This window comes from Acinonyx jubatus, chromosome B3 (assembly GCF_027475565.1).
Source record: "Acinonyx jubatus isolate Ajub_Pintada_27869175 chromosome B3, VMU_Ajub_asm_v1.0, whole genome shotgun sequence".
In the NCBI taxonomy this organism is placed as follows: Eukaryota; Metazoa; Chordata; class Mammalia; order Carnivora; family Felidae; genus Acinonyx; species Acinonyx jubatus.
Window position 1 is genome coordinate 41,367,311 of NC_069386.1, and position 20,550 is coordinate 41,387,860.

Sequence of the window (20,550 nt, forward strand, 5' to 3'; positions counted from 1 at the left end):
GAAGTTGTGTCTTTTATTTTCTAATACAGCCAGGGGTAGGCAGTTTAGTTAAGTATAGGTTCTAGAGTCAATTTACCTATGTAACCCTGGTCTAGTTACTTTTCTTCTAAGCCTCAGTGTAAGTAAATTGCCTAGTAAATAGGCATAGCAACAGTCCTTTTGTTACCGACTTGTGGTAAGACTGCATAAATTAATATGTAATTTGATACAATATATATTCCCATCAGGGCTACTGATAGAATTGGACTGAAGTACAGCTTGGGCACCAGGGTTTTTAAAAGTCCCCCATGTGCTTCTCATATATAGCCAAAGTTGTGAACCACTGCCCTAGTCTCAAATGGTACCATTTGGCACCACTTAATCAAAGGCCTGTAATATTTTTTTCCCCCCTGAAACAATACACGTTGTAAGTTCACCAGGTGAATAATGGTTATGGCTCAGGGTTTGAAAAGCTAAGTGGTCCATAGCCTTGTTCGTTGGTTAGTTGGTTTATCCATGGTGGTCAACACAACAAGAATAGGCAAAGAATTAAAAGTATGATGGGGAGATTCACAGTAAATGATGAAAGACTGAACATTCTCTACCTAAGATCAAGAATATGGTAAGGATGTTTGATCTCACACCCTTATCAGTATTGTACTAACATTCCTGGACAGTGCAATAAGGCAAGAAAAATAAGCAAATGGTACAGAGATGGAAAAGAAGAAGTAAAAGAATCTTTCTTTATAAATAATGTGAATGTCTATATAGAAAATTCTGAGGCATATGTAAACAAAAGCTTCTAGAATAAGTGAGTATAGCAAGGTGACAGGCTATAAGGTCAATATACTAGTATCAATTATATTTTTAGGTTCAACAGCAATAAAAAAATAAGAATTTTAAAAAAGCAGTATCATTTATAACACCATAAAAATTATGAAATACCTAGTGCTAAATGCGACAACACATGTGCAAGACCTGAATCCTAAAAATTATAAACATTGTTGAAATTATTAAAGGAGACCTAAACAAATGGAGATATATGCCATGTTTACGGATTAGAACACTCTTAAAATGTCAATTACCCTCAAATCTCCCCCACAATCCCAGTCAAAATCCCCAAAGCTTTTTTTTTTAGATATTTACATGATGATATGAAATGCAAAGCACATAGAAGAGCTAAAACTATTTTGAAAAAGAACCAAGTTGAAAGTCTTCAACTACCAGATTTTAACATTCATATAAAGTAGTAGTAATCAAGACATCATGATATTGGTACTTGGACATATAGATCAATGGAGCAGAAAAGAGTCCAGAACTAGATTTCACATATATAGTCAACTGGTGGTCATTAAATGTGTTCAGGTGCCTTTAATTCAATGGGGACAGAATCATTCTTTTCAACAAATGATGATGGAACAACTGGATAGCCATACGTAGGAGTATGAACCCTGGCCCTTTCCCCACATCCAAACCTAAATATAAGAATTAAAACTATACAGAAACAAACCAAAAAAAATAATCTTAGTGATCTCAGATTTGGTAAGGATTCTCTGAGGACAAAATATAAACTAGGCTTGAAAACTTTAAAAATCATGAACTTGGAAGTTTATGTTTTATAACTTTAAAAACATTATGCTAATTTAAAGAAGCAGTCACAAAAGACCATATACTGTGTGATTCCATTTATATGAGAAGTCCAGAATTGGCAAATATACAGAGGCAGAAAGAGATTAGTGTTTGTCTAGGTCTTAGAATTGGAGTGAGGGCAATGAACGACTGCTTAAGGGTATGAGGTTTCTTTTTGGGGTGATGCAAATATTCTAATATTTTGTGATAGGTGCACAGCTCTGTAAAGACAGGAAAAAACAATTAATTTAATGCCTGAAATGGGAAAATTCTGTCATATGCCAATTATACCTCAATAAGGCTGCTCAAAAGAGAATCAATCGGGCATGCAAATAAAAGAACAGGAAGCTGGTGAGAGGTAGCAGAGCATGGCCCCCGAAATAACCTCTTTGGTATACGGATTGTTTTGGGCTAATTATTGTGAGAAAAAGACACGGGAGAAGCTCTGAAAACAGAGTAGAAGTTACTCTTTTGAAAGAGAAATTTACAGTGACAAAGCAAATCTTCCTCTGTTTAGACTGTCTCCCTCTCCCTGCCTGAAGAGAAGGTTGACTCTTTATCATGAGAGAATTTATCAGAGGAGAAGGCACAGGTTTAAATCTGCATAATCTCCTGGCAACCTCCAGGAGGTTTTTCCTGGCAACCTCCCATCACCTGTCCCAAACCAATTACACACCTTTTTTTTTCACTGAACTGAACATGGTCTTTAAGCCAGTGGTTTAGGCCACCTATGTAGTTACTCATTTTTCCCCTGGATATCTGCTATGCATCCATGAGGTACACAATGTATTTGTTTTTCTCTTGTTAATCTGCCTCACTACACAGGGTCTCAGGCAAGAACTCTGAAGTGTAGAGAGAAAATTATTTTTTCTTCCCTTATACCGGGATATAATCCTAAAAATAATTTGCAAACATAACTGATGCAAACAAACATTCAATTCATCTTATGTGTTTAATTACTTGGGATATAAGATCTATTTTGGCTTTACTTTCCTATTTTTGCAAGTTTTATCTGAGCTTTTTGTTTCCTTAACTCTCTGCAGCATTGTTATTTTGTTTTTTAATAACACACATTTCCATCTCTCTCCAGACGTTGTTATGAAAACGACAAGGCAAACCACACCCTAAGAGAAAGGATTAAAAAAAATTTCACAATTTGTATCTAGAAAATGTAAAAAATTCTCAAAATTCCATAATAAGACAAACCCAATGAAAAATAGCCAAAAACATCTCAATAGGGACTTCACCAAAAAAGACATACAGAGGGCAAACAGGTGCATTAAAAAAGATACTCAACCACGTACATTAAAACCACAGTGAGACACCACTGCACACCCACTGGAACTACTAAAATTGAAAAGACAGACCATTTCAAGTGTTGACAAGGGTGTGGAGCAACCGGAACTCTCCTACTCTGCTGGAGGAAATGTAAAATAGTATAACTACTATAAAAAAGTTTCCCAAGAAAGGAAAAAAAATGCATACCCTATTTTATAAGTATTCCACATCCAGGTATTTATCTGAGAGAAATGAACAAATTCAGGCTCAGAGATTTATACAGAGAATGGTCTTGGCAGTGTTATTAGTAATCAGAAGCTGGAAACAACTTAACTATTTGTCTCTTCACCTAATGATGGACAAGTATGGCAGAACCATTTGATGGAATACTACTTAGCAATACAAGGGGACAAATTATTGTCACACATAACAACATGGATAGAATTGAAAATATTGATGCTGAGTGAAAGAACCAAAACAAAGAAAAGTATGTGCTATGTATCTCGTTTACATAAAAGTCTAGAAAGTATAAACAGATCTATAATAACAAAAAGACCAGCAGTGGCCTAGACATTCTGAGGAGTAATGGATACATTCGTTATTTTGATTGTGGTGATGCTTTCAAGGATATATTCACATATCAGTACTCAAAATGCACACTTTAAATATCTGTTTATTGTGTGTTAGTTATGGTTCAATAAAGCTGGAAAAAAAGTTAGGGGTGTGGTGGGCAAATTCACTTACATCATCAAAGTGGAGTGATTAAAGACTTCTGTCTTTAAAAAGAAGAGCCTGGAGGGTGAGAGAGAGAGAGAGCCACTCCTTCATATACTCTGGCTCTGGGAAATTACAAGTCCTATGGTAAAGTATCCTATTCAGACAAGGCAGGAGGAAAGGAGTTCTATTTTTATCCTGCCATTAAGTCAACATGATTTCTAGTAGCAGACAAGAGACGGAACCAAATTAAAGCTCTGCTAGTGGAAGCGAGGGTAATTTTAAGGCTGTCAAAGATCTCACATTGTGGTTCAGCAGCAATATTGAACTGTGGTTGCTACAGAGGCAATGTGGCTGCCTCTTGCAGTACAAACCTACTATGACAAACCAGCAGAGAGCAAATGCACGAGGCCAACAGTGCTCACATGGGCGTGTCTAAAGCTTCACAGAGCAGCTCCCTGGACAGCAGGGACAGGGCTCTGCCTAAACTGGATCCCATTATTTGTTAATTGCTAACTAGATTCTCCAAAGGAAAGGATTCCCCAAGCAGGGGTTCTTGATTTGGAGTTTCTAAATTCCCAAAGAATCCAGCTGGGCATTTGGGTCTGGGGACCCTCTTAACAGTTTAAGGAACAATTTTGTGCGTGTAATGTGCTGCGGTTTCTCTGATGCTGGTAGTGGGAGGCAGGAGATGGACTTTCAGCTCCAAGGGGTCTAAGAATGCTAAAATCATGATAGTTATTTGTGCCTAGAGAAAAACAGAGAATGGGATTGATAACGGATAAAAAATTATTGATATGTATTTTTTAAAGTAGGGATCTAAACCAAATAGGACAAAGCATTAACAAAGTTAGTTAATTATAGAGGGTGGGCACATGGATGTTGATATGGTTTTCTGTATTTTTAAGCCCTTTCAAAAGTAAAAACTGAAATATACAAACCAGCCATTAAAGTTAAGAATCCTTGGCCCTAACATATTTAAATCGAACAAGACTGAAGCAGCCTAACTTTCCCCACATTTTGATGCGCCTTAATTTAAGAAAAGCAGCAGCTCACTAAAGAAGCTCCCTGACCAGCTGAAAGTGACCTCAGTTTATTTCTGTAAATCGCTGGACACTGTCTCCAAACCTTAATTTCTACTTCTTTCTCTTTTTGTAAAAATTAGACAATTATCTGGCCTTTCTTCAGCTTTCAGGAATCTTACTAGTTCTCTTTCAACAATTAAAACAAGACGTCAACTTTACAAGAGATCCAAGGGGACTATCTCAAGATGTGTTACAGTTTTTAAAATTTATTTGTATTTTTTAAATTGTTTTTAAGTTTAATTATTTTGAGAGAGAGAGAGCACAAGCAGGGGAGGAGCAGAGACGGACAGAGAAGAATCCGAAGCAGGCACCGTGCTGTCAGCACAGAGTCTGAGGCGGGGCTTGATCCCACAAACCATGAGATCGTGACCTGAGCCAAAATCAAGAGTTGGACGCTTAAGTGACTGAGCCATCCAGGCGCCCCATCTCCTGTTATAGTTTTAAGTTAACTTTCTTTTCAGAATGGAGATGCTGTAGCCATCCCATGAAGACCAGAAACGAAGAGGAGAAGAGAATGCTGTGTGTTCATGTGAAAATCTCTAGTTTTTTAACTGTTTCTTTATTCATCACCCTCAAGGAGCCAATTTAGTATCTGACATGAATGCTAACTTCCCTGTTTGTGTGTCTCCATTTTCCTTTATTCCTTGCTGGGTTCTCCACCAGCACTGGCCTCAGTCTTGTGGCTCCTGGGCCTCTCACTGGTGTATAATCTTCCACACTTGGGCCTCGTGTTAGTCCAGATTTCTTCTCAGTCTGCTTTGGAGGAAGAATTAGGGCTAACGATATGAGAGATCAACTTATTCTCAGCTGCAGGCCCAAGAAAACTACGAATGTCCACAGCAGACGTGAAAGAACGCTGTCATAGGACTTCCGCAATTTTTAGTTATGAACTGCTATTTTTCCTATGTTTATGATAATCCTCAGGGAAGGCTTGCTCTGTTGCTATGTTTTTATTAGAAAATAACCTTCAAAGATTATGTCCAGCTTTCCAAAGAGACAAACATAAATATATGAACAAATAAAGGTATGATGCTAATTCATTCACATTTCCCTCAAGTCGGGACCATCAGTACCTGTCATGAGGAGGCAGAAACAACCTTGCAAAAGATGAGACAAGTTCTGCATATTTTATACCATTTTTAACGCCATTCAGGCTTTCTTTCTATTAATGATTTCTTTTTAGCACTAGCTACCTTCACAAAATATACCTCAAAACAGCTCTGGGGAAACAAGACGTTTCTACTTCCACCATGATTCTCGGTCACAATGATGAAGACCGTATAGAAAGATGAAGAAACTCAGATGGCAGGCTTTTAACAGTCACCTCGACCATCCAACTTGACAACACATAAGGCTTAAGAGTCTCGTTTCTCTAATAAATACAAGGAATAACTCGTAACAGAAAACCCATCAACTAATATGAGCAGCCACAAGAGAAGCACATCTACTGCAAAGTGCAATCGCTCTTGCCTGGGCCCAGAAAAAGAAGGGAGTGGATGCTTCCGTTCTTGCTAAACTCTGTCCTCCATAGTTAATCTCCCAAATCACACATGATGTGGGGTTTCCATGCACCAAGTGCCCTTCTTCCTCTTCCAGAAAAACCTGATGATTATCATTAGGCCCGATGCCTGATACAGTAAAAAAGCGGCCATAAAACTGGGGTCTCTGAATGTGTGGACTGGGAATGGCTACTACAGCTTCCCTACCTAATGTTCATGGAGGCATTGGACCTCTTGGCCTTTTCTCGGGCAAAGAGGCCAATCATCCACCCACCCCCTAGAGGCCTTGTCTTGTTTTGCTCACCCAAACAAGATGCACACGGAGAGAAGAGGTCAGAGACAGGGGGGTGGGTATCCCTTTGGTAGATGCGACATCTGGCTCCCAGATATTGGCAAAGGGTCTAAAATTGGCTTGAGGTGGGAGGGGACCCTCTGAGGGTTCCATTTTTCTTCCCCCCTTGGGAAAATTTCTCAAGTGCTGGCCCCCGCCCCTCCTCATGAAGGCAACACTCCTCTCCCAGGTATAAGCTGTCTTGTTGCTGCAGAGCACGACAGGAGACCTCCAGTCCATTAAACACCTTAAAGGCTGTTGCCTCCTTTTTATCCAGGTTGTGGCTTTGTCAGGGACACAGCTGGAGGTAGATGTCTCTGCAGTGACATTCCTGGTACATGGCTCACCACGAGCAAAGCCGGAAAGCACCAGCCTGAGGGCAGTGTGCCTGAGGCCTGGACCTACAGGCGTGAGGTAAATGATCAGCCCTGCACAGATACAGGCACAGGTGCTACAAGACATAGGGTTTGCTCAATAAATGGAGCTAGAGAGGGGTGCCTGGGTGGCTCAGTCGGTTGGGCATCTGACTTTGGCTTGGGTCACAATTTCACGGTTCATGGATTCGAGCCCTGCGTCGGGCTCTGTGCTGACAACTCAGAGCCTAGAGCCTGCTTTGGATTCTGTGTCTCCCTGTCTCTCTGCCCTTCCTGTGCTCATGCTCTGTCTCTGCCTCAAAAATAACCAAACATTAAAAAAAAAAAAAAAAAAAAGAGAAAAAAAGAAATGGAGCGGGGGAAAAGGGGCAAAATGAGGATCCCTCATTTAAATGAATACGAAAATCCCAGTATTTTCTTCCCTTCCAATAAATGATTAAGAGGAAAAAAAAAAAAAGTCTGAGACAGAAAGCAATATGGGAAATGGGCACCCTGTGGGTGGAAAGCACACGTGAGCTGAGCCCCGAAGCCCGATCTTCCTGACATTCTCATGGATTCCTGACACTGTTTACCATCCGAGGAAACTCAAGTCTGGACAAAGCAGTAGTCATGCGGCTATTTATGTGACACAGCTGGGAATCGAATGCAAAGATTCTAAACCTAAGCCTAACACTGCTTCTGCTGCAACTCCTAATTTTCTGATAGAACAAGGTTCTACGTGACTAAGACTATATGATTCCACCAAGAAAAAAATGCCTTTTGGAAGCCTTGCTGGCTTCATTCTGAATACCCTGAATTTCCTGCTAATACGCATGCTCCGGACTGAACACTGTAACTCTGTTCTAACGCAGAACGTTAGTTTGGCGGCAGAGGCTCCTGCCTTGTGAACAAGGACTGGCCGACGCGTTTTCTTGGCCCACATGAGATGATACACTGTTTTCTAGTCACCGGAGTTCAGGGCTTTTGGAACACAATGTTAGTAACCCCAGAGTGCCTCCACTCACAGAAGATACACTTTCACACAGACCACACTTAACCTGGGTGAAGAATCAAAGTAATGCTCCCTCCCTAAGAGACCTACCATGTTTAACATCGGGAGGTAATTTAATTTCAAGGTGGCAGTGAAGTGCTGGAATGAGCACGGGCCTGGAAGTAAGAATTGGGATTGGGTTCCAGGACTGTCCGAGTAGCTAGGCGACCTCAAGCAAGGGGCCGAACTTCTCGGGATCCTTCCTTTGCCTTGCTAGCCTCATATATTAGCGCAAGGACAAAATGAAAAATCTCAGGGCTCCACAAATGAAAGGTTTACAGTTGTCTGTGGCCTGGTGGTGATCTTTTTTTGTTTTGTTTTGTTTGTTTGTTTTGTTTTTAAGGTTTGGGAAGGAGCAGTAAGGGAATGTGGGGCATCGTCAATTCTCTTCAGAGGCTGTGTCTGACTCCTGGACAAATTCTCTCAGGGCCTGCGGCAGACCTCCCCATGGTGGGTTTTGACAGAGAGAGACACATAGCAAATACATTTCTCGGTTGCTCAGAGTTTGGCCCTTAGGATCTGTGGGGAACCTAAGTCGATACAAGCCCAAGGCTCCCATGTAGACAGTCCCTATAAGCCATGACCACTGTCCCCACCTCCCCTTCTGGCATTTTCCCTACCAGCCTTCTGTCTCAGCTCCAGGTGGGCACTCTAGGCTGACAGGAAGGTCATCAGAGGAAGGGAGGCATCATTCTCAGTGCGGTCTGAGTACTCATTCAAGGATAAGAGGCTGGTAGGTCACCTGCAGCACGGGTGAAATTTCTCCTTAACTCGTCATGGAGGCCAGGGTGGCTCTTTCTGGAGCTTTCCCTGTCCTCTCAGGATGGACTGGGGTCTTCCTAACAGGACCTCCCAACGTTGTTTCAGTGGTAGCTTTGCCTGTCCCACCCTCTGGCATGCTATTCTTGCCACTTTGGTGCCAAGAGAGAGCCTGGCTCTCCTGGATGCTAACTGCAGTTTCTTCTAGAGCCTTCTTTCATCTCGATGTGCTGAAGTAGTGTGATGCTGGGCACTTTCTAGCTCCATCCACCCCCAGTCTCCCAAGTGGAGCCCGCACAGCGCTCTACGAGGTACTTTCCAGAGGAAAGGATGGTCTGCATCTGAACAAGCTCTTCCCCAGTCCTGGCCCGGCCCACGCCCCTCCTCACCACCAAGACGTGCTCGAGAAGGTCCAGGTAGCCAAGGGTGCACTCCGTCCCGTATCGCAATGCTCTCGTGCGCACCTCCTCGCTGACATCAGGGTGAAAGGATGCTTGCTGGGGAGAGAAAGGAATGTGGACATCTTAAACAGGAAGAGCCAGCTGGTGAGTGGACCAAGGAGTAAGGGGGGAGGGGAAGGCACCTGCCTAGCAGTGCTGACCAGCCCTGCACCCCAGAGGGAGGAGACCTTGATTCTGGAATTCCCTCTGCCTTGCCCTCAGCGACCTCCCTGAGAAGCCTTCCGTGACTCCCTGGATAGAGAAGGTGGCCTGCCTCCGTGTTCTCCTGTTAACCTCACACCTGTGTCCACGGCAGGTTCTCTCACCACATTTTGTGTCTTGCCTTTTTTAGTGCCCTGGAGCCAGACAGAAGCACCTGAGTCCTGTCCCTCCTCCCATCCTTTCTCCCTGTCCCCTTCTATTGCATTGTAAGAAATTCCACATGCACTAAGAAGCCCAGGAAAGGGTCATGATTAGGGCTTACAGCAGGACATGTGCTGGCTGTCCCAGGGTGTGCCTGCCTTTCTCCAGCAGCATGGCGGGGGGGGGGGGGGGGGTGGTTCCTGAAGCCCCTCTCTGTTCACAGGCTGATCACACTCAGGCCCTCACTCCGTGGCCTGACCATGCTGCACTCACAATGTCTCCTCTGGCTCTTGGGAAACTTCAGATGGTAAGCTCCCCACTACCCTCGGAGGGGCCGTAAATAACTCATCTCACATTATGCGCAGTGAGATAAGCAAACAAGGACGTATGGTTAATACAGCACCCTGTGCTTTTTTTCTTGCACTTGTGACCTGTTGGCTTCATTCAATCCTGATATAACAGATGACAAGCCCATTCACAGGGTTACCAGGTTAATCACAGTTAACTGTATTTTTGAAGAAACAATAAAACAATTTTTAATGTTAATCTGAGAAACGCCATTTTTTATTTGCTAACTCTGGCAACGCTGCCCAGCCTTTCTTCCTTCCAAAGCCTTACCCTGGAAAGAACTTGGGGCTTACAAGAACACATTCAAAACTGCAAATACATCGCAAACCAGGATATGTATGAATCACACATTAGGATAAAAAGTCAAAGTGGTGGGGGATAGTGACTAGCCTTCACGTTTGTTCCGCTCAAGCCTTTCCGTCTAGGATTGGGGGATGCTGGTGGGAACACCTGTGGGTGCTCCCCTCACCTGCTCCCCCAATATACCCCAGAAAGAGTGGGGATAATCTGAGTGGCCAGGATCTATCATTAGTGAGCTCAGTTTTGCCCACCTGAGGACTAACGGGCCGTGCCTTTAACCACTGCCCTGTGTCTCCAAGTGTGAGAATGGAGCCCATATCTCGGGGAGGACACAGGCTATGATGCTACCTCTGGTATGGAGTGTGTCAGACCCCAATTTAGAGTTGTATGGGGACTGAGGGTGGGTGCTCTTGTCCAGGCAGAACTCTTTGGGAGAGCAATCTGGCACGAATTAAAATGCCAGACCATCTGACTAATTCCACTCCTGGGAGACGTGCCTAAGGAAATTATTCAAAGCATGGAAAAAACAGGTATGCCCAAAGATGTTCCTGGCGGCACGGTTTATGCATTATTTAAAAATGCAGACAACTGAAATTTCTGGTAGCAGGGTAAAATTATATTCATTGACAGAGTATTTGTGGTCATTAAAGAGTCAGTTATAAGGACTCAGAGCACCAGAGACCAGAGCCATACGACATTAGCTGTAATAGTTGATTGTATTGTATGTAGTGCAGACATACGCACATGTAAGTAAGACGAGAAACAGACACAAGAATTAACTCAGGGTGTGGGGCAGCCCTTGTCGCCACCTGAGCATTTAGTGTAATCCTCCTTTTCTGATAAAATGAGCCAGGATGTAACTTCCTGCGCTTCCCTTTTTGCCCCAGCCACCCTGCTCGGCCCCAAAGGCAGTGCTCCAACATGCCAAGTTGGCCTTCTGGCTGGATATAAGGGCTTCTTCTTGATCCACTGCTTGGCCTCCCTGGTTTTCTATATACTCCTTATTGCACGTCCTTTCTGGCAAGCTGCCTCATTTCCTTGCTGCAGTAAGTCTGCTAAATAAGTGCTCTCCTAACAGAAGTCTCAGAGCTCAGCACTGACACTTGTCATCCAAGTCTGGCTTTGAGGTATGAAGCTCCGGCTGTTATTTTGTCCTGCAAAGTCAGGGTGGCCTGATCCGGGGGCAGGAAGACAGAGAGGAGCAGAGGCTGTGCAAATGGCACCTGTCCTTATCCTCCTCCCCTGAGAACAGGGGTATGTGTGTCAGAAAGGGACTTGAAAATCGAGCCGCCTTCCCTTTCCCCCTTAATCTATTTCTCCTTTTCATTTCAGGTCTATAACACGGAGACAAAGCACTTGTCACTCATCAACCTCAGCGTCCTGAAGAGAGGAAATAGCTGTGTGACTATGGTCATTCCCCTTAAACTCTCCAAGCCTGTTTAATCATCCATCAACTTGGGGTAATCCTGGTGCCCTTCCCCTCCAGGATCCAATGACAGAATATGCATGCCAGCCTTCCCTGCATGTCATGGTGGCATTCAGACCTTACCTTGCTAGAAAAGTACTATTTTCTGATTGAGGCCGTAACCCCTCTGGAAAGTCGTCACTTCTGACAGGGCAGATTCCATTAAGTACATCATAACTGCAAACACTTACGGCTTTAGGAGAGTCTAAATCCCTGGCACAGCACACATGGTCCCCCATGAAAGTGGCCCTACCACCTTCTACTGTCTTCTCCTCCCCCAACCCCCCCACACCGTCTCCCGTGCCTGGTCCTCACACACCCATTCCTTCAGGCTGGCTGCCTCATCGTCCCTCTCCCCAGACACCTCTCACCTATCCTACCTGCTCATTGGACCTGGCGCCAGCTTTCCCACAACTGACTTCCCCACAAAGAACGGCCCTGTCTCCTCAGACCCCAAGCTGCAACAGCTGCTTTTTCAACTTCTGTGACTCATCCCCAACCTGCTCACCATGGTGGGAGGTTATCAATCAATCTGAGCAGAAGCCAGAGTCTCTGGGACCCAGCTGTCCCCAGAAGGGTGAAGGTCTGGTGTGGGGTGCTCAAGGGGGGTGGTGGGAGGGCTCTTATGACTCACTTTCTTAATAGATTAAAAAAAAATAAAGTAAAGCTTGTAATGGTCAAGTCCCACCAGCACCCTCACCAAGGATGGGCTCAGGGCAGCTACCCTGCTTGTCTAGCCAAGGATCATGAGAGTTTCTGCAAGATGTCTGGCACAGATAGCGAAAAAGGCTGTTCCCCAACATTCTGTCTTGTTCCTCTGACTCACTTCCTCCCCCAGTCATGGCAGAACCTCTCCTGGCCCAGAATGCTGACCTGCAGAGGCTGGAAAGGGGGGCAGGTACAAGTGGGATGTGTTTTTTGTTCAGAGGGCCAGAAGCCTCTTCACCTCTGTCAGAGCAGGCATCCTGCCTACTTGGCAAGAACGGAGAGGAAAAGTGGGAGGGTGAGTTAGCAGGCCGACTCCGTCCCCTCTCAAGCACAAAACTACCCTGGAGAGTCATTTCCTGTGGGCTCTTCAGCACGCATTTCATCACCGAGTTTGAGGTACTGAGCTGCTCCCTTCTGCACACGGCTGGCCCCTCCCTGGCTCCAGACTAAACCAAATAGTCGTGACAGGGCATCATCCGGCCACCCAAAACAACGCCAAGGCCTTTACCTTACAAGCCGTCAGCATATCTGACACGGCTTTCCGGCTCAGGTTGGCGGTGGCAATCACATCCTCCTGTCTGCATGAGTTCCCAGCGGCCACGGCTTTGGCTGTTGCCATGGTGATGCCTTTCGTCATCCTTATCGATTCTTCAGGTGATGATGTCTTTTCAGGCACCTCTTTTGACTGGAACACCTGGAAGTTGGAAATACAACAGGTGGAAAAAAAAAAATGAAAGAAAAAAGACAAAGACAAAAATAAGTGGTTCTTCTCTGACCAGGATGCTGCTCACGGTCTGAAAACTGAGCCAGCAACAGGAAGAAACTGTCAAATGGCAGGAAATTAGAAATTTGAGTAATACTATTCTTGCTTTCAAGATGCTAGCACGGGTAAGTCTTGCACACCTGTACTCGGCATTCAAGGGAACCATATGGTGAGGGAGACAGGTCTACAGCATTAACCTGTTCGCCTGCGGAAAGAGACCCTCGGTATTTGTAAACTCTCCGGGGGAAGGTGGTGGTGTGGCTTCCCAGTTCTTGCCCCCCTCCCTGCTGGGGCTTCGGCAGCTCCCGGAAATTCTGCAGTTCTGATGCTGGTTCCTGGGCAGGACGGACCTGGACGCATCCCTGTGAACTCCCCTTTCTTTCTTTAAGAGGGTGTGGGGTTGGGGGAAATGAAGCATTCAGTATCTTCTATTCTTAGCTTGTCTTACAAATATAACTGCATAATTGTGTGGAGGCGTTCGTGTCGAGGGCGCCACAGTGACACTGTGAATTATTTAAAACCACACACGCATGCACACACACACACACACCACTCTTTAGAGAAGCTGAAATAATTAACCGTGCTGAGTGAATATCCCACTTTAAAATTCCACCTGTCAGTCAAGCCAGCCATTTCTGCTTCAAGCCCATCTGTCTTGTCTCTCTAACATGAGTGATTGGTGCCAGGGGCTGTATGTTGCATGTGCATCTGTCCCCGCACATGAGTACTCCTAAACCAGTTGGGGTTGCTCTGTCCTCGGCCCCAGGCAACCACCTTTCAGCCAGGTAGTTTTCCCTGAGGCAAAGGGGAGAACCCAGCCAGCATCCTTGCAGCCTGTTAACCAGCACCAAACATCACCAGCCCCCTAAAAATGGGCAGGTGCAATTAAGCTACCCAGGACCATGCCTGAACGCTTAAGGGGAACGAATACCACATGTATGGAACCCTTTGCATTAATGTGGCCCTTTGGCACATGCTCCTTTGGAAACTTCCCACGTCCGCGTAGACACACAACCTCTGTCAATTCCAAACCACGTTGGCAGACTTCGGTTGACCGTGGGTAATGTCCCAGGAAAGCTCCCAGTTTCACATCTCTTCCATTGCCACCATTAGCCCACCCACACCTATCAGAATACAGACCCGGACTTTTGATAGGAAACATACAGCCCACAGAGGCAGGTGAGCATCAGGAGGCAGTGCTTAATGACACCACCTGCAATTTTCAGTTTTTTCTTTGTGCAAGAACCGGGTTTAACACCAAGCAAGACCGGCTTAATTAAAAACAGGACAAGAGAACGCAAGGCTCAATCACCAACAAAACCCAACAGAATTGCTGCTTTATACTGCTGATCTGCAGGGGCCTTCGGCCTTCCCAGGTGACTCTCTAAAGACGCAGAGTAGCTGGAAGCAAAAGCAGGTCCCCTGCTCCCCGCACAGAGAAACCGAATCTGTGATCAGACCTCCAGTTAGAAAGAAATCTGTTTGAAACCCTCATTTTCAGCATATTTCTATTTCTAGGGATTAGGGTGAGTCAATCCACAGCCATCACAGGATCAAAAGAACAGGAGAGAATATCCATATCACAGGAACACCGGGACACCCTCACTATACAATGCGGGAACACGGCAAGAAGGAACACGCGGTCAATTTCTTGGAGATCAGAGGGACCACGCACAGAAAGATGCTGAATTTTACAGGCCAGTATCTCAGGTAAAGGCATTTGTGTTTTTCTAACAGGGCACCTCACCCTCTAAAATCCGTATGTGGGCGGCCGTGTGAACTGATGCTAACGGCACTGGGAATCAGGAGGTGCTGGGTGGGCCTACACGCCATACACATCATTTAAGCTCAAGGTGACAGCCAACACCCGTACCGAGTTTTCCCTTTGCCGACAATCTTCTGTAATGCTTTAGTTTCAGTTCCAGTTTTAGTGGAACTAAACCTGAACAGTCCTAAGTGACACATTTTAATTGATTTCTTAATTACAAATTGATTGTAGACAAACGCTGATGAGGTCGGTTACACCCGGGGCCTCAATTATGCAAAGCTGCCGGCAGGCAGGTGAGTGGGCCTCCCGGGCTCAGGTGCCCCAGGTAAAACCTCTTTATGCTACAAACCACTGAGATGTCTGGGGGGTGGGTGGGGTGTCAGCTCTTGCACGTGGATGCCCGAGGGAGGTGACTGCTGGCTCCTTACCGTGAGCTCCTGTTTCATGTATTCGATTGTGGCCTCGAGCGCCCGTGTGCCCCGGGTGGCCTCGTCCTCCACTGCCTTTACAGTCTTGAGGAGGGAGGTGACATTGGTCACCATCACCTGCATAGGAAGGAGAGGCCGAGAGAAAATGAGGAGCACCCTGAGGTCTACTCCCTGCTCCTTTTAGTTTTGGCTCTGATGCCAGGAGGACAAAACGCTGCTGAGCAAGGAAGGCGCTCAGATGCATATGTTCCCATTATTCTTGGGTGTGCTTCTCTCATTCTGCACCGCCCGCCACACCTGTCCCTGCTTGGCACCCCGCTCTACCTTGGCGGCCCCCTTGAGCTGGTACATGGAGGGGTCATCGGCAGGCTTGCTGGCGGCCCCCTTGGTAGCACCTATCAGATCTGAAAGGGCCTTGGCCACGTCTTTGATGGCATTGATCAACACCACCTGAAAGAAAGCAGACAGCCCAGGTGAGCAGCCCCAGCGGTCCCCTGCGGGCAAGACCAAGAGCACACGGCCCGAGGGCCAGGTGCGGGCATCCAGGAGGCCTGTCTCTATCTCGGCAGCTCCACAGCCTGCAGCAAGGCAGACTCCCCAGGAGCCACCCCTGAAGATGCTGATGCAGGAGTCTCCCCGAGGGAGGCTGATGCTGAGCCGGAAGACAGACCCCAGACACACCCAGCACGTTCGGACACCTCCCAGCCAGCAGTTGTGACGACAAGTTGCCTAGGAAAGGAGGCGACCAGCTAAGCAGACGCCTGAGAGGCAACGCTACTCACCCGCACCCTGAACTGGTAACCCCAAACGTGGAGAACAAAACGCAAGCCTCGTACCCTGCCCTGCAAGGCGTCCATGGCATCCTGCCTGCGTCTCCAGCTTTGGTTCGTAGGATTCTGTGAGTCACTCAACTTGCTACGGGTATATGGGTCTGTCTTCCCCAGGACAGATCCCCCTCGTTCCTCCTTCAGGGCCTCTGCTCTTGCTCTCCTCATTACTCACATCTCAGCTCACACGTCGGGCCCTTCGAGACCTTTCCTGACCACTCCCCATCCCCCACCCCCCACCTGAAATTCCATCAGTGCGTCCTTATTTACAGCATGTATCAGTACGTGGAATTGTTGTCTTCTCCCCCCACTTGGATGTGAGCTCCAGGCGGGCCAGCCTGGACTTGTGTGTGTTGTGTTTTGCGCTCGGAACGGGGCCTGGCCTGTAGCAGGCACTCAGTAAATACTCACGGAGTGACTGCATGGATAGGTGTGCACCCTAATTACACCGGACAGCATGTGGTATCTTCCCTCTCGTGACTCAACAGAGAACACAGGCCACCTTTACAGTGTGTGTGTTGGACCTGGGGTCTGAAGCACCAGCCATACTTAGGAAAGACGTGACACTGAATGCATAACACGAGTCTTCTTAGCTCCTGCTGCTGTAATCTCCACAACTTCCCTTTACTTGAGGGCAGTGTTCCAAGTGCTAAGCCATGTGCGCTACCCATGCCCTCACTTAATCCTCACCCCTGCTGTTTCAAGTGGGAGCTACGGTGCTCCTGTCCACACTGTCTCAGGGCCTGGGAGCGGCAGGGCTGGGATTCAGACTCTAGTCAGCATGATCCCAAGGGTTATGGTCTTAACCTTCACACTTGGATTATGCTCTAGGGCTTTGGCTCCTCACGTACAAATGGCATTGGCAGTGCCACTGTATCTCACTGCCCGGCTGTGAGGGTGGCTGCGTAACATACATGAGAACACATCAGAAACTCTAGTGTCCCAGATGGCTGGGGAGCACAGTGACACTGTGCCTCTGCCCCTCCCACCTTTCAGGCTCCATCCCTTGCCTTCTTACCCTCAGGGTACATGGAGCCTTTGGCAACCTCTGAAACCACGGGGCAGAAGGGGATCGGCTCCTGAGGAAGGGCTGAAAGGTGTGGACCTCACTCACACTGATTCTGGTCATCACAGCGGGGAGGGGCAGCCAGGGAAGAACAAGGGACAGCGAGCAAAGTTTGCTGTTAACACCCAGCATGCACCGTCCCATCCCTGGTCACTGGGCATCTGACTGGTGAGTAGGCACATTTTTCTGAAAGGATATTTTCCACTAGAGATCTCATTAGCAGTTGGGGCTCTAGGACATCTACTAGACCATTTGGGAGTGAAGACTAAATAATTCGATACATTTCCGTGTGTTCAAAGACTTAAATGCTCCCCAGCCTGCTCACTCTTCCTAAGGCTGAGCCAGGCTCGGAGAGTGTGGATTCCAACCTCACTGAGCGTTTTCAAGCTTTTCCTTCCTCCACTGGGTAAGAACAATACCACAGGTAGGCATTTCTGTGAATGCTTCAAGTTCCAAGGGGCAGCCAATCGGTGCTCAGATGTTATCAGAGAGCAATCCAGCAGGAGGAGTAAAATGGCCACACGTGGAACGTTTCCTCATGGAGCTCTGCTCCATTGGAGGATGTCGGGCAGGGAAGGGTCATGGTCACATGCGAGCAAAGCTGACGGCCTTGTGTTAACCACAACAGTAGCTGTCGTCAACAGGGGCACTGGATGGTAGGCGGCTTCCAATCCAGTTTTGTCCACATGGACCAAATAGATGAGCTAACTGAGAGTGGTTTAAGCAGTGAACACGGAGGTGTTTGCCATCTGATGGTGCTGGGATGGAGCAGAGGGGTTTTTGGTTCTGCCCTTGGGAATGGGTAGAGTCCATTACTGGTGGCCCTGGTTGGCTACTGGTTCAGTAACAGCTAAGGAGACATTTGCTGAGTATCCACCTTGCGCTGGAGCGGTGGTGGGTACTTGGCTCTCCGAGGTTAGCGAACTGTGGGTGCTGTCCCTCACCTGGACCACCAGGCTGAGGACGAAGGAGCGGGCAGACGGCGCTAAATCAAAGCGTGGTTACAGGAGCACAGAGCCCTTCCCAGTCCAGAGCTCGTCCCTCCCCGTCCCTCCAGAGCCAGACTTCTCAAGGGGTGTCCATACATGCTGGCTTCCTTCCTTTCCCTCACCAGGCCACTCCACACAAATGGCCCTCCATGGCACGAGGGCCAGTGGCCAGCTCTCAGACCTTCACCTTCTCGACAACTCAGCCGTGCCTCCGGTGGAATGAAACACGCCCACTCTTAGCATCAGGACCCCTGGCTTTCCTCCTATCCGCTGCTGCTGCTCCTCAATCTCTCTGGGCATCCCTTTCTCCTTACCACGGTCTTAAATGGTGGCTTCCTCAGCTCTGCCTTGAACCCCCCTTTTTCTCTCGCCCCATGCTCTTCCTCTCCTATGGCTGTAGTCATTGTCTGTATGGCAACACCCCTGAATCCACATGCCCTTAACTGTGCAGGCTTATGCCCCCTCTCTAGTTCCACCTGCACGTGTGTCTAGCACGGTCCCACGCCGAACCCGCCTTTGTCTCCCTGTCCATGCCGGCTGTCTCTCCAGGGAGCCACCATCCACTCACTCATCCCGCCCTTTCCCTCTCCCATATACCCAAGGGGTCACTGTGCTCAATCCCTCACCAGTCATCTCTACCCTCGTGGCTGCCATCACAGTCTGTGCCACCGTCCTGCCAGGATAAATGCCTCCTAGCAGACCCCAAAGCAACAGACATACTCGCGCACCTACTGGTTACTGCAGAAGTTCCTATTTCGCCCTGGGCCTCTTCCGTGGTCTGCGGCACAGTGTTTATGGGAACATGAGGGTGACTGACCCGCCCCCCGAGGCCCACCCATACCTGCGTCTCAGGGTCATTAGAGCCGAGGCTGGCGGCCCCCAGCTTGACCACTTCAGCGAGCTGGGTGATGGTGGCTGCCGACGACTGGGCTGCCTGGGCCAGCTTGTCTGGGGTGGACGCAGCCCCTGACACCAGCAGTTTCGTGTCTTCCACCAAGGCCTTGGCTGTCTTCAGAATGTTCTCCCTGAGAAAGGGGGGAGGGCAGAGGAGACGGGGACAGACAAAGGGCAAAGCTTGGCTACCAGCAATTAGGAAGCAAAGAAACCCTTCATACGGGGCTTTTTGTTACAGGGCTTTGAAAAAGAGAGGTGATGTGTTTCCCCTCCCTTATCAGGGGTACTCATTTTCTGTGTAGGAAAATTGGGAGAGGAGAGCAAAGTCAGCCCAGTATCCACCTAGTCGATTAATAGTAAACTTCCACGAAAGACTCAGGCCCACCAGTTTGGCCCTCAACCCTGTAGCTCAGTGAGAGGTCAGCTGGGTCCTGGAATGGGTGACAGCATTGGCAGTCTCCTCCCTAGCCCGGCCCTGGGACTGAAGAGAGAGGAAGAAAGGTGACAGACATGTGGCAAGGCTACTGGGGAGGGGGGGTGGTTCTCTAACAGCAAGTGGAGACCCCCGCACCAGCCTCCAGGAGCAGGGCCTAAAGAGCCAGTCTGGGAGAGACAGGAGGCTCAGAGCCCCACTCCCCATTTATGTAAGAGCTAAATGTGGCTGTCCTGGCCACTCCCACGGGGGTTGGGAGCAAATGAGAGGCACATCTTTTCAGCTTGGCAAGTAGAAGATCAAAAAGCTGTCCTCTGCCAGAGCAGGCTGGGTTCAGGCTGTGAAAGGCACAAAGCTGGAACATGATTACATGTTTACAGTTGGCAGGAAGGGCTTGTTTTGATTATGTGGTTCACTTTCTCCCCTTGAGCATCTTATTGAAATCAACATGGATAACCGCATTTCTGGCTTCTGAGCAGTCTCTAACATCCATCAGGCCAGCCTGAACCTCTCCAGATCCAGGAGCCCCCAGGACGACCTCCTCTCCCATACCTGTGGTCTGCAAAGGTCTCGTTGTTCTCTGCATTCAGGGTCCCTGCAGTCGCAAACATGATGGTGGTGTCCAGGTCGGCGATAATCCCAGACACGGCAGTGGCAGCTGTGATACATGCCTGGGTCCCCTTGTTCCCAGCCTGGAGAGCTGACAACACCAAGGACACCTGTAGGTACAGAGAGAATGCCAGGGAGAACAGGGAAGTGGAAAAGATGTAACCCAAAGATTTTCAGACTCAAACATCACTGAAAAAAAAAAAAACAACTCAAAAAACAGAAAAGGAGGGAATTCTTCCAAACTCGTTTTATAAAGCCAAAATTACCCTGATACCAAAGCCAGACAAGGATGCCACAAGAAAAGAAAATTGCAGGCCAATATGCCTGATGAACATAGATGCAAAAATCCTCAACAAAATATAGTGAACTGAATTCAAAACATTAAAAGGATCATACACCATGATCAAGTGGGATTTACTCCAGGGAGGCAAGGATGATTCAACATCCACAAATCAGTCCATGTGGTACCCC

At 47.4% G+C, this 20,550-nt stretch overlaps 1 protein-coding gene across 10 annotated transcripts in view; it reads right to left on the reverse strand.

Moving 5' to 3' along the window:
- TLN2 (talin 2) overlaps positions 1–20,550 on the reverse strand; it is a 433,652-nt gene that overhangs the window by 22,571 nt on the left and 390,531 nt on the right. For all 10 annotated transcript variants that reach the window (XM_027067412.2, XM_027067414.2, XM_027067413.2 and 7 more), the window contains 6 exons: positions 20,023–20,189; positions 18,985–19,168; positions 15,586–15,711; positions 15,262–15,378; positions 12,811–12,996; positions 9,068–9,175 (listed from right to left, as the gene is read on the reverse strand). In XM_027067412.2, the coding sequence (XP_026923213.1) occupies positions 9,068–9,175; positions 12,811–12,996; positions 15,262–15,378; positions 15,586–15,711; positions 18,985–19,168; positions 20,023–20,189 (888 nt within the window). The remainder of the gene's footprint in view (positions 1–9,067; positions 9,176–12,810; positions 12,997–15,261; positions 15,379–15,585; positions 15,712–18,984; positions 19,169–20,022; positions 20,190–20,550) is intronic.